Source organism: Psittacula echo (genome assembly GCF_963264785.1).
Source record: "Psittacula echo genome assembly, chromosome: 16".
In the NCBI taxonomy this organism is placed as follows: Eukaryota; Metazoa; Chordata; class Aves; order Psittaciformes; family Psittacidae; genus Psittacula; species Psittacula echo.
Window position 1 is genome coordinate 10,168,652 of NC_137752.1, and position 14,622 is coordinate 10,183,273.

The 14,622-nt window shown below is 48.6% G+C and overlaps 1 protein-coding gene across 3 annotated transcripts in view; it reads right to left on the reverse strand.

Moving 5' to 3' along the window:
* Positions 1-14,622, reverse strand: part of PNPLA7 (patatin like domain 7, lysophospholipase) — a 126,072-nt gene that overhangs the window by 6,578 nt on the left and 104,872 nt on the right. For all 3 annotated transcript variants that reach the window (XM_080630523.1, XM_080630525.1, XM_080630524.1), the window contains 4 exons: positions 13,289-13,405; positions 11,737-11,885; positions 10,551-10,703; positions 6,127-6,234 (listed from right to left, as the gene is read on the reverse strand). In XM_080630523.1, the coding sequence (XP_080486649.1) occupies positions 6,127-6,234; positions 10,551-10,703; positions 11,737-11,885; positions 13,289-13,405 (527 nt within the window). The remainder of the gene's footprint in view (positions 1-6,126; positions 6,235-10,550; positions 10,704-11,736; positions 11,886-13,288; positions 13,406-14,622) is intronic.

Sequence of the window (14,622 nt, forward strand, 5' to 3'; positions counted from 1 at the left end):
ATGGTAACACACACACATGGAAATGCAAACAAGTGAGGACTGCATGAACATGATACTGCACAGACAAAGCTCCAGACACAAATTCTCCAGTTGCCCCCGCAAAAGCCATTACTCATCAGTGAGTAATTCCCGGAACAACTCTCCTGGTGGCAGAGACGGGATTCCCAAGTGCAAACAGTGGGACAGCCTCTAATGGCTCCTTCTCCATCCATGCAACAAGAAGTCTTATTGAGAATTCAGCGAACTATAGAAAAGATCATGAAGAGAAGAACTGGAGGCTCTGGTCTAGGACGGACAGGGCTCATCAGACTTGTTTGTCACCACAAGAGGCACTGGCTGGGCCATGTGCAGCCCAGGGGCCTTTTGCCTTCCCTTGGGAGGAGGAGAAGGAGGGCTCAGGTCGGACTCTGCACATGGTCCACCCTGCAGAGACGCTGTGAGAGGCTGCGTGGACCAGTGGGAGCAACTGAGCACTGGGGTGAGCAGAACCCACCCAGGGACCCCAGCAAGATGTGGAGCCAGAGGTGCTGCAGTGATGAGCCCAAGGCACGTGCTCCTCCTGCAAGGAGGGGTATTTCTCACTTTAATCCCTCTTTTCAACAAACCTTTACTATTTTTACTCTGTTTCACCTAAGCAGTGGATTCAGTGTTCTCTATTTTGAGAAGTTGCTTGCTCCATTTCTCCTCTAACAAAACACAACTTTGGCATTTAAGACCGTTTTGGTCTTCCCATGTGCCATGCCCTGAGGAGCCCTACCTGCCCCTGCAGGGCCAGGGACAAGGTCACAGGATGGAAACCCTGAACAACTCTCACCTTTCTTTAAACTCAGTGATTTTATTTAGTACAACAGCAACCCTCACCTCAGAGCAGAGAGATGGGTAACTGCTGGCAGGGACAGCCCTGAGGAGAGGGACTTGGGGGTGTTACTGATGGGAAACTCCCCATGACCTGGCTTCAGTGTGTGCTTGAGCCCAGAGCCCCCCCGTGTGCTGGGCTGCACCCCCAAAGCGTGAGCAGCAGCTCAGGGAGGGGATCCTGCCCCTCTGCTGTGCTCTGGGGAGACCCCCCCTGCAGCCCTGATCCAGCTCTGGGGCAGCAGCACAAGAGGGACATGGAGCTGTTGGAGCGAGTGCAGAGGAGGCCATGGAGATGCTGCGAGGGCTGGAGCAGCTCTGCTCTGGAGCCAGGCTGAGAGAGCTGGGCTGGGGCAGCCTGGAGAGGAGAAGGCTCCTGAAGGGGAGACCTGAGAGCAGCTCCAGTGCCTAAAGGGGCTGCAGGAAACCTGGAGAGGGGCTTGGGACAAGGGCCTGTAGGGACAGGCCAAGGGGAATGGCTTGAACCTGCCAGAGGGGAGACTGAGATGAGCTCTTAGGCAGAAGCTCTTCCCTGTGAGGGTGCTGAGGCGCTGGCCCAGGGTGCCCAGAGAACTGTGGCTGCCCCACCCCTGGCAGTGTTCAAGGCCAGGTTGGACACAGGGGCTTGGAGCAAGCTGCTATAGCGGAAGGTGTCCCTGCCCATGGCAGGGGTTGGAGCTGGGTGAGCTTTAAGGTCCCTTCCAATCCAAACCAGGCTGATTCTATGTCATTGACACCAGGCTGCCGGGAATTGCTGTGACAATCATTTTTCTAAACACCTAGACCTGCTCATGTGCTTCCAGACAGGGCAGTTTGCTTACAAAGGGGTTTTATGAGTAATTCTTTGCTCTTCTGGCAAGAGCACTGACACTATGAATCATGCAGCCCCTGTGAGGGTCACAGAAGAAGCCCATTACAGCTGCAGCAGATTGGTCTCAGTTGACCTTTAACCCATAACTAACTTTTGATGTGATTTAGTACAACTACACCACGGTGTGGATCCAGGACAAACATCTGGTGGGGAGCAGAGCACAGAGAAAAGCCCAGAGGGAATTAAACATACCTGTATGGAATGAAACAGCGGTAGCTCAGGACACACTTTAGAACAGAAAGAATCAGGAAGCTCAGTGTGACCATTAAGGAATCACCAAGAGGGCGAGTCAGGCCAGTTTCATATTGAACATCCAACCTGAATGGTCCCAGTGGGGTGTTTGCAGAAGGTTGTTCCCCAGGACAAGGGAAAAAGGCATCTACATCTTCATTTTGTGCCATAAGACTGAGGGATACGTGCAGACTATGGCCACCAAGAGACACAGCACCGTGCCAGGCTGTGGCTCTACAAACGTGGACTCTTATCAAGCAGACAAAGGGACTGCACAGAGCACTCAGGCAGACACATGCCTGAGCTGTCCCGGGAGCACGGAGCAGACAGGGACCAGCTCTGGAGGGGATGGGAGTCCAAGGAACTACCTGAACAGCTGAACAAATCCTGCAGCCACCATCACCAAAAGGTGATTCAGGAGAACCACCATCAGCTCACGAGGGTAGGAAGCAATCCCCAGTGTGACCATACCCATGGGAGCATCCGTCACTGTCACTGTCACACAGATGACCCGTGCAGGCCAGCTGGAGTATGAGGCAGTTGCACCCCAAAGTCTTAGCACTGAGACTGGAACCACTCCTGGGAAACCAGGTGCCTTCCCACACTCATCTGATGCTTCGCCAACAGGAATTCAATGTTTAAGCCCGGCCTCTTACTACTTTTAAGGACCAAACCACACTCCATCAGTTAACACCAGGCAAAGAAGTGTCTCAAATTCATTTGAAACCTACTCCAAATCCTTTCTGCTGCTATTTTCTTTTTCCAAGGCTGAAACTATCCTCTTTGGTACCATCTTTATTAAATAAATTAGAGAAGACAGTTCTTATTGTAGTCTGCTGGATTATATTTAACTTTGACTATGAATAACACTTCAATAGACAAAACCTCCCCAAGGAGATCCAATTAACAGCACTGAATTATTCTGTGCTGGGGCAGAGTAAGGGCCGTTCAAGTGAAGTTTATGTAAGGTTCCTGTCTCTCGTGTCTTCAGCATTTGCATTTTGGAGACATGATAAAAGGGACTGAATGATGAAAGCAAAGGAAAAGTATCTCGGTGATTAAATACAGGAGGTTTTAGGTAAAAATTCCATGCTTACAACATGGAAACAAGATGATAAGAAACTGCTCAGCTTGCTCAGACATTGAACGAGCTGGAAATAGCTGAAGAACTAAAATATATAAAGCATCAAAACCTTTGCTAATGAAAGGCAAGTTAAAAATATCAGCTGTTATCCTGGGAAGACAGCAGAGCTAAAGGACTTAACTGTCTCTAATGGACTACCAAAAAAGAGACAGCCACCCCAGTGGGAGCTGCAGAACTTGCTGTTGAAACTAAAGTCTACTGAAACAAAAGTCAGATGAAAAAAGCAGGGAACACTTTCTGCCTTGGCACCAAGTGCACACAGAAATGTAATGACAGGCTACAGCTACAATGAATACGAGACATATTTGATCTCCAGAGCAGGTGAAGGGCCCTTGGGTTTTATAAAGTAGGGTAAACTGTGACAAATGTAAACCACGCTGCTTGATGCACGACTGTAACATCGTGATTCAACTGAAATATCAGCCTGAATTTCTGTATCTCACATAATGGACCATTTTTAAAGAAGTCTTCTTTAAAAGAAGCATTTGTTACAGCAATGAATATGTTCGAGCTTGTTACCAGCTTGTGATAAAAAATACAGGATGAAATCAGAGGCTGAGAGAGCTGGGCTGGGTTCAGCCTGGAGAAGAGAAGGCTCCTGAAGCGGAGACCTTAGAGCAGCTCCAGTGCCTAAAGGGGCTGCAGGAAACCTGGAGAGGGGCTTGGGACAAGGGCCTGTAGGGACAGGCCAAGGGGAATGGCTTGAACCTGCCAGAGGGGAGACTGAGATGAGCTCTTAGGCAGAAGCTCTTCCCTGTGAGGGTGCTGAGGCGCTGGCACAGGGTGCCCAGAGAAGCTGTGGCTGCCCCATCCCTGGCAGTGTTCAAGGCCAGGTTGGACACAGGGGCTTGGAGCAAGCTGCTCTAGTGGAAGGTGTCCCTGCCTGTGGCTGGAGCTGTATGAGCTTTAAGGAACCTTCCAACCCAAACCAGGCTGGGATTCTATGAAATAGGAATATGAAAACATTTCTGAGACAGACACAGTTTTCTCTCCCATGACTTCTCCTTATGACTATTACTACACAAAATCAAACACATACCAGCTTACAGTTAGTCTGAACACAAGCTGTCAGTGGCAGGATGGGGACTCGGCTTCTGCAGCTCAGACTAAAGTACCTCCTAGTCCAGGTCATCTTCCCAGTAAGAAATAACAAGTTTTGGGGCTCCTCAGGCCACTTGGATCTCCAACTGGTTTCCCACAAAGCTCAGTCCCTGTGTGATCCTCCCAGAGCCACTCACCCTGCCAGGCAGCTTGGGTAGGATTCGTCTGATGACAGCAAGTCACCAGTGCTAGTCCCCTTGGCTTCCTTCACACACAGGAGCTGGAGCTGAGGGTGCCATTATCCCAATGGATAAGTGTCTTATCCCAATGGAGCCATTTCCATGTCATCAAGTGACTCACACCATACAGAGGTGACAAATGGGTGTCTAAGTGCAACCAGCTCAGATGTGGGTGTCATCTACCTCTCATTGCTGCGCTAATGTCCGTGTATGCAAACACTGCTCTTCCTCAGGCCATCTCACTCCCAGCCAAGTGTTCTACCACCCATCTCTGGAAGAGCTGCAAATCCTCAACGTCATTTTCCACCTCTATTGACTTTCGTTACTGAAGGCTCACTACAGTTATGATACATTTTGGCAAGCACTTAAAATATTACTGCTCATTTCCCCAGCTGCAGAAGACGATACAGATGAATTACTGTGTAAAACACGAAGCCTGTGTGGCACTTGGGATTTAAATCAGAGGAATTCAAAGGTGGGTAAGGATAATATGCCAATATATTACAATATTGCACCCAAGTCCTCAAAAAGGTGATAACTGTTTCATGAAAACAACTGAAACTTTCGCACCAAGAAATGCAGCCAGCTCACTGAGTGAAACCCAACACTAGAGCCCGACCTCAATCCTTCAGTTGTAAAACCAAGACATTTTTATCCCACTTTCGAATAGATACCTTAATGGGACTAAAACCACACAGCAACACCATGTAGCCTGTAGATTTACCATAATCATAATGTGCCATTAACTGCTTGGATGGCATGAAAGACAGCACCTTGACAGCACTGCAAGCTGCTGCAGAGCCTTGAATGACAGCTCCTCGAAAAGCCTTTTCTAGTAGAGGACTGAGGAAGAAAACCAACAAAGCAAGAAGTCTACAGCCTTGCAGGGTTTTAGCTCTTGGCTAAAACCACATCTCCAGCAAGGGTTTAAGTCAAGGAAGCATCTGAGAACTATTTGAGTCACATCCTGAAAGCCAACAGTGGCCAAGATCAATGCCAGTGATCCCAATTTGTGTCCTCTGTGACAAGGACTGCGGACACACACGGTGAAGAAATGAAAAGTGGGCATGCAAACACGTACACATCAGTTACATGTATCAGAAAATGCTGGTGACCGGTGAACATCCTGCTTGGTGGTGAGGCGCTGGCACAGGGTGCCCAGAGAAGCTGTGGCTGCCCCACCCCTGGCAGTGTTCAAGGCCAGGTTGGACACAGGGGCTTGGAGCAAGCTGCTCCAGTGGAAGGTGTCCCTGCCCGTGGCAGGGGTTGGAACTGGATGAGCTTTAAGGTCCCTTCCAACACAAACCAGGCTGGGATTCTATGACTCCTTCAAAGATACCTGTGCTGTGAATGGTTCCAGGTTATAAACCAGGTATAAAGATCCTGTTAGAATGAAATAGCAACAGAAGAGCTGCCCTATAGAACGCAAATCAATTCATGGGGTTTCCAAGACCCCATTGTACTTGCTGAGGTCCGTACAGGCAGACATCAGAGCCTGGGCTGTGGCAAGAGTCCAGTCGGGCCACTTGTAGCTGATGGCTGGAGAAGTGCAGGATGTGCTTCAAGGAAAGACGTTTGAAAAACTGGTATCTTATCTCTTGCCTCAAATACAAGTTGTAGCTAATACAAGCCTGCTCACAATACAGCCTGGAAGCCATCAATCATTGTCTTTCATACCCCTGGGCAGCTGCTCCGCAGCACACAATCTGGTGTGAATCAATAGTGCATTAAAACTCAACACTTACATCAGCTTTGGACTTGCGAGTCTCTTGCCTGTCTCTTAGCATCTTGTCAAGCACTCCACTCCTGCACCAGACATTAAATACGGTTTTCCCGTGCTGATATCCCACTTCCTGGAAAAAAGAGAATCAGGGGAAAAAAATTAATAACTAAAAAAGACATTCTGTCACATCATCTGCAAATTAGAAGGAAATCCAGAGGTTTAGCCCAAGGCCAGTATGTACTTTTGCTACCTTCCAGCCTCAGCTACACGAGCTGCTCAGCCTAAGAAATAAAGGGAATGATCAAGCAAAGAAGGTATTATTTTAAGTCCAACCACTCCCCTGACCTTTCATGCCACAGGATGCAATGAAAAGTGCTGCCTGACATAACTATTTTTACAGCAGTGGCTTCCAGCAGGCTGCTCCCTGAATAATGCCTTATAAAGAGACCCTCAGGACACGTGTGTCACCCTTCCAGTACTGCTCGCTCTTTGGAAAAGGTACCAACACAAATTAATTTGCGTCTTCTCCCTCCTTAGCTCAAGAAGAGCCAAAAAAAGAAAAGTTACTGTAGGTCACCTGGTCCCACAATCTCTCGCAGTAAGTTAAGCCAGGCAGCAAGGAACACGCAAGTGTCAGTTTGCTGGAGCAGAGATGAAGGCACATGGACATCATCAAACCCACAAAACCCCGCATTCCTCTAATTTAAAAGTATAAACTAACTCGCACTTGGAACAATAGTGAGTCCAGAGGAGGCCACGGAGATGCTGCGAGGGCTGGAGCAGCTCTGCTCTGGAGCCAGGCTGAGAGAGCTGGGCTGGGTTCAGCCTGGAGAAGAGAAGGCTCCTGAAGCGGAGACCTTAGAGCAGCTCCAGTGCCTAAAGGGGCTGCAGGAAACCTGGAGAGGGGCTTGGGACAAGGGCCTGTAGGGACAGGCCAAGGGGAATGGCTTGAACCTGCCAGAGGGGAGACTGAGATGAGCTCTTAGGCAGAAGCTCTTCCCTGTGAGGGTGCTGAGGCGCTGGCACAGGGTGCCCAGAGAAGCTGTGGCTGCCCCATCCCTGGCAGTGTTCAAGGCCAGGTTGGACACAGGGGCTTGGAGCAAGCTGCTCTAGTGGAAGGCGTCCCTGCCCATGGGAGGGGGTTGGAGCTGGATGACCTTTAAGGTCTCTTCCAATCCAAACCAGGCTGGGATTCTAATAACATGGCACTGCAGCATTAGCATGGAAACAACTGGAAAAATAAATAGATAACTCCAGGTTTTATTCTCTTTCCAACAAGACGGCAGAAATGGTGTTGAAAAATCACATCAAAAAGATGGAGCAGCAGGTGACAGGAGTCCTGGATCCTACTTCCAGCTCTAGTGCTGGCAGCACACACTATACCTTCAAGCTTGCGTGGCAACTCTGAGTGCTGGAAGCAGCCCTGGGTGAGCTGTTGCTGCCTCCACTCTGATTTTTGGACCAGGGTTCAAAGCAGGGGAGGCACGCAGGCTGGAATCCACCTCTTGTCATTTATCACAGCTTCTCAGCTCAGGGTGGATGTCATTACTCAGGAGGAAATGGACCTGACAGATCTACAGCTGGCTACATCAGATCCAAAATCACCATGAGAACCTGAGCTTTGGGAAAGGACAGACATGCAGCTGATGTCACTCTGAGCTGATCCAGAAGAGGGGTTTCTACATGAAAAGGGGACTGCTGCTCTTCTGAACATGCTGAATGGTTATACGGAGCTCACTTCTATTTGATGTGAGATCCAGGTTTACAGCTGAAACTAAAATCCCCGCTACTTCCTAACCTATAAGGATGAAGGAGTGTGGAGATTGCCTTTTCCTTTAAGGTCAGCACAGGTTGAAGCTGCCCTGTGAACAAAGGTTATTTAGCTACAGTGCAGGGAATGAAACCCCAGGAGGTGCTGCCTCTCTGTCCCTGCAGTGTCCTGGGCCAAGGACTTCTCACAGACAGTGACACAGAATCATAGAATAGTTAGGGTTGGAAAGGACCTTAAGATCATCAAGTTCCAACACCCCTGCCAAACCACCTCACACTAAACCATGCCACCCAAGGCTCTGTCCAACCTGGCCTTGAACACCACCAGGGATGGAGCATTCACAACTTCCCTGGGCAACCCATTCCAGTGTCTCACGACCCTCACAGTAAAGAATTTCTTCCTTAGATCCAATCTAAACTTCCCCTGTTTAAGTTTTAACCCGTTACCCCTTGTCCTGTCACTACAGTCCCTAATGAAGAGTCCGAACAGTCCCTCCTCAGCATCCTTATAGGTGACCTTCAGATACTGGAAGCTGCTCTGAGGTCTCCACGCAGCCTTCTCTTCTCCAGGCTGAACAGCCCCAACTTTCTCAGCCTGTCTCCATACAGGAGGTGCTCCAGTCCCCTGATCATCCTCGTGGCCTCCTCTGGACTTGTTCCAGCAGTTCCATGTCCTTTTTATGTTGAGGACACCAGAACTGCACACAATACTGCAACTGAGGTCTCACGAGAGCAGAGTAGAGGGGCAGGATCACCTCCTTCGACCTGCTGGTCACGCTCCTCTTGATGCAGCCCAGGATATGGTTGCTTTCTGGGCTGCGAGCGCACACTGCAGCCGGCTCATGTTCATTTTCTCATCGACCAACACCCCCAAGTCCTTCTCCACAGGGCTGCTCTGAATCTCTTCTCTGCCCAACCTGTAGCTGTGCCTGGGATTGCTCCAACCCAGGTGTAGGACCTTGCACTTGGCATGGTTAAACTTCATAAGGCTGGCATCAGCCTACCTCACAAGTATATCAAGGTCCCTCTGGATGGCATCCCTTCCATCCAGTGTATCAACTGAACCACACAGCTTGATGCCATTGGCAAACTTGCTGAGGACACACTCAATCCCATGTTTGAGAAGCTGCACTTTCCTCAAGTTTTACTTCACTGAGAAAGATTTCCCTGGCCTCTTTAAATCTCTTTAATGACACCAAGTTATACAGAGACAGAACAATGATTTGACACTTCACTATCTGTTACTGTGATGAACTGCTGGACCTGACTGTCAAAACAGCCAGGGCACTCCATCTAGCAAAAGAGGAGCATTTATCAGGCAAGTCTCAGCTCCACTGTTTGCCCAGGAGCTGTGAGACACCAAATATCCTTGAGAAAATATTTATATTGGGGAACTCAGCTGCTGGTTTGGAATAGCTGCTGCTTGGTCTCAGGGACTCCCTCTGATGTGAATGTGCAGGGTATAACTGTATTACTGGTTTTGGTTAGTATCTGTAAGACAGTATCAACATCAAACTTATATCTAACCTAAAACTCCTCTGTTTAAGGCAGAAGCTCTTCCCTGTGAGGGTGCTGAGGCACTGGCACAGGGTGCCCAGAGAAGCTGTGGCTGCCCCATCCCTGGCAGTGTTCAAGGCCAGGTTGGACACAGGGGCTTGGAGCAAGCTGCTCTAGTGGAAGGTGTCCCTGCCCGTGGCAGGGGTTGGAACTGGAGGAACTTTAAGGTCCTCTCCAAGCCAAACCATTCCATGATTCTATGATTCTAAATCAATTTGCAGCCTAATGAGTATTCACAGAATCATAGAATACCAGCTATTGTGTAGTATATACCAGAGTATTGTAGTGTCACTACATCCATAAAGGAGATGGAGTTCAAGAAAACTGGGCGGGGTCCAGCCTAGGAGAAGAGCAAAGCCCTGCAGAAACACCTGGAGATGGAAGAAGCAGGCAGAGAATGAAATGAGACAGTGAAATAACCTCCCTGACAAGAGACAACGGGCCACAACTGCTCTCATTACCGCAACCTGGGCAGAGATGGTTTTGTCACTCAGACAATTCACTGCACGTGTGGGGTCAGTTCTTCCCACACTGCTCTGTGGTACATAAACAAGCAGAACTAAATCCCAGAGATGCGTAACCCGGTAATACCCTGTTTACAATGTCCTTCCACTGACCTTGGTGCTGTTTTCCTGCTATCAGGTGCAGAGGAATTGTGGATGATGTGTTTTATTAATAGAAGTGTTGAAACGTTAACTGAGCCAGATATTTTAGCCCTCCACTTCAGTGATTCACAGCCTCCCATAGACTTCTGCAAATCTTTCATCCAACAACAAGGCACATAATGAAGGGAGAGAAATGACACCATCTGACAAACCCCAACTGCCCGAAGCAGCTCAGACACCCGAGACTTTTAACCAAGGAGCTTAACAAGGCTTGTGATGAAACAGAATGAGGCAACCCATCCGCTCACAGGCCATTGCATACCGAAGATTGCCAACCAGATTACTGCTGTTAATCCAACCTCACAGCCATGAAATCATTCCCCAGCATTATTTAGCGTCAATTATTCCCTCTGTGCCAACTGACTTGTTCTCCAGTCGCCTGGGCACTAATGAGCACCACAGCGCAGCAGAGTTGTGAGGAGCAGCAGCACTGCCTTGCCCAGGATGCACTTACACAGATCTCATCGAACTTGCCGAAGTCCAGCGTGCCATAGCGGTCGATGGGCGGGCGGATGTACTCACAGTAGTCGCTGTTCTTCACCATCTCCAGCTGCCGCACGCAGCACACGTACGCCAGGCGCGTCTGGATCTCGGCCATGTTCAGCACCTGCCAACCAGGCCACACACACCACTCAGAATTCCCATATGGAACACGGTCTCTATTCACACCGGGGACAAATGAAGTTATCTATCTGTTTGTTTTCTCACAGAAGCCTGATGAAGCCTTCACACATCAGCACCTCCGGCAGCTTCCCAGGCTCCATAACCAACAGAAAAGGAATTGCCTTCAAACATACTGCTGCAGTTCAAGGTTGAACTGAGTCTTTCATTCAAAGATATAGCAGTACCTTAAGAGGCAGACCTGTGCTGAGGTGAGGGGCACAGTGATCCTTCAAGACATGTGATGATCCTTCAATCAGTGATGATCTCTACAGCACCATGGCAGAGATTTCACAGGATGGCTGAGGTGGTCAGGGACCTCTCGAGATCAACCAGTCCAACCCCTCTGGCTCATGCAGGGTCAGCTGAGGCAGGTTGTTCAATACCACGTCCAGCTGAGTTTTGAGTATCTCCACACATGGAGACTCTACAGTCTGCCTGCTTGGCCAGTGTTTCACCACTCCCAGTAAAAGGTGTTTTCTGGTATTCATAAGGAATCTCGTGTTTCCACATGCGCTTATGGCCGTTTGGGCAGCTGTAATATTTCACTGGGCACTACTGAGAAGAGTCTGGGTCTTCCAGCCCCACCCACCCCAAACACTCCCACAGCAGCAGCAGTAATGTTAATCACTGGCCTATTGCTAAAAATATCCCTAAATCAACAGTTCAAAGACACACAGAAACACTGAACTGGACAAAGTTTCTTCTCTTATGGCAAAGTTAATAAATTCTGACTTCATCAAAACATAAAGCACCTCTAAGAAAAGGTTTCTTTGCTCTATCAATTTATCATTCCCTTCCCAGACTGGGGCTCTACCTTCTCCCATCCTTTTCTTTGGGCCCGGCTGTCTTCCTCCATGAGTAAGAGCTCAAACCCAAGACAGATGAAGCTCTGTCACCAGCCTTGCCCCCTGAAAGAACAAGGGAACCCTTCCTGCTCTGTCCATAAAACACCTGGATTTTAATGTAGCCTGTAATACCTTGACTTTCTCAGCCAGTGGATTCCACCTCTTCCAGAGCAGCCACCAGCCAGACAAGCAGTCTCCATAGTTGGTGAGGTCAGTCTCATCCCGGCTCCCCACATCAATGGCAATCACCACCTTTGCACCCGTGGACCGTGCAACATCAGCTGTGGAAAGAAGGTCACATCAATACCAGAGCTGCAACCCCAGGACTGCTCAGTCAAAGCTTACAAACATAGAATCACAGACTGGTTTGAGCTGGAAAGGACCTTAAAGCTCCCATGGCAGGGACACCTTCCACTAGATGCGGTCACTCCAAGCCCCATCCAACCTGGCCTTGAACCCTGCCAGGGATGGGGCAGCCACAGCTTCTCTGGGCAAGAGGACTAACACGCTGCGAGGCAGTACATAACCTGACATTGGACCTACCTACCTATATCTGAACAGGCTCAGCTATAAATATCTGCAGTAAACTCTGCTAAGAGACCATTCTCCCCTCGGGGAGGTTCCTGCCCTGCCCTGCACGCTCCACTTTAACACCAAGATCCCAGCGCGCTGCCCACTGTGCACTGCCCAAGCCCCTGTGTACCCTCAGGTGAGTTCCCATTGCTGGACTGCTGGGAACAGCCCTTCTGGGGTACGTTTTGCCCCAGATCAGTGGGATGACCTGACTCTCTCACACTGTCACCAGAACCCATGTGAAGACAGCAGCACGGAGGAGGTGGGACACCCACAGCTCGAGTCCACAGTTACACCACGAGGTATAATGTGAAAGAACACATTGAAGCCACATTAATTCTACCTCGTGCAGCACATTTCTCACAAGAACAAAAGATCTGGGGACCTGTAGAAGGAACAAGTGGTCTTAAAGAGGAGAGTTAGCAGTGCTGGGTCAACCCTGCAGATAGGAGGTAATGAAGGAGAGGAGGAGCACAAAGGATTTCAGTCTAAGAAAAGCTTTGGGATGCAAGAGTAGGAATCATATTTGAAAGTGAGAGAGAAATGAGGCAACACCTCCTACTTCAAGGTCAGTAAAAGGACTAGCTGCAGCCTTTGGATATGGGAAGTGCCAAGGGAGGGAAGAGAAGGACACATACCTCACAGAATCACTGTATATTTTCTCCACACCCCCTGAGTCCAAGATAGTTGCAGTTTCCAGAATAGTTATGCGTAGGAAAACCACAGCTCTGAGGAGCCAATTTAAATGTTTAATTTAGGAACTTATTTAAATCAGATCTTTCTGTAACTTGGATTTCTGTCCCTGGGCTCCTTCAGTTTATTGTGTCTTTTCCACCCAGTGTCACCTGCATGTGTGCCCTTTGCCCTCTCCAATCTGTGCAGGTGGAAAGTGTGGTCTGCAATTCCTCCTTTTCGTTACAGACACAGGTAGTGTCAGATGGAGATTCTGGGTTTCTATTTTGCGTTATTTCCATTTCTGTGTTTTGAGCAAATACAGCCCCGGTGGAAAGGTAACACTCCTTATTTTCTTTATTGAGAAAGCAATAAGGGGACAAGGGCTTGCAGGCTTTGTTGATGGGCTGCGTTCTTCTCAGCTGACCTGGACACCTACCTGGAAGGTTGTTGATGTAGCCTCCATCCATCAAGAGGTGCCCATCCTTTGGGTCACAGAGCGGAGGCATATACCCAGAGAGGGACATGCTGGCACGGACGTATCTCCACAGAGAGCCTGCAGGAATGAGAGGGAGGGAATGGTAACAGCATTAAATACTGCTACAGAGGTGGGGTAGGCTTTTGCACTCATGAAAATAATCAGGAGATAGAGGCCCTCCTGAGGATACTGTTAGAAAGTTATTAAAGCAGTTTATTACTTTCTGTACCATAATCCTGGCTAGAGCAAACCCCCCCCCCCCCAAAACCCCAACACCAAAATCCCCACACAATTCAGACACCCTATCAGGCAAAGGCCTCAGAAACCACATCTTTAAGCCCATGCCTCATGTTTATTGCCTTCAAGGAGATTTCAGTATATGCCAGCCTGCGGGGATCATATTTAGTGCTTTGTTGTGCTCACACTGATAAGAAAAGGAAAAGGCTTCCCTGGGGACAAAGGGATAGAAAGAAAAAGCAGCTCGAAGGGCAGCTAAAGCCATTATGTTCTACAGAGATCCACTAACCCCAGACGTTTAGCAGGAGCTGAACATGAAAAATAGATGCTGTAAAAGCCCCAAAAGTCTGTTTTCCCTGTTCTGCAATAACCAAGTATTTTCAGTTGTAAAACCTGGGTAAGTACACGGTGGAGATCTTATTTCTTCCTAGGACACTGTTGCTCATAGCACTGTAAAGCAGAAAGTTATAATCCTTTAAGCTGGTGGAAACAAGAAGTTTAATCAAGGGAAACGATTCATCTGTTTCCTGTAAAACATTCAGCTTTAAGGCTCTTATTTTGTGATTTCTCTCAGCATCTGCACCAGCTGAACTGGGGTGATGCTGCACTTCCAGTGAGGCCAAGAGTCTTGTCTGAGAAGTGAATCTTTAAATTACCAAAACAAGTCAGACCTGCATCCTTAGCTCACTTGTCAATAAGCAACTACTTGGTGCTTCAATCAGCAGCTCTCCAGCAAACTGGGAATTGATCTTTTGTATTCTCTTCTATTTTTAAACATACGCAACAGTTCTGTTTAATTCTAACTCCTACTGTTTAGCACAGGTCAATACTAGCACATTTGGGGTTTGTTATTAATAATTTTTGTTGAACTGCAACTTCCACACAAGAAAAATGCTGACTTCTTGTGCTACACTCCACAGACGAGACCAAGATGGGAACTTGCAGCAGCTGGGAACTTACCATAGAATCCCAGCCTGGTTTGGGTTGGAAAGGACCTTAAAGCTCATTCAGTTCCAAGCCCCTGCCATGGGCAGGGACACCTTCCACTAGAGCAGCTT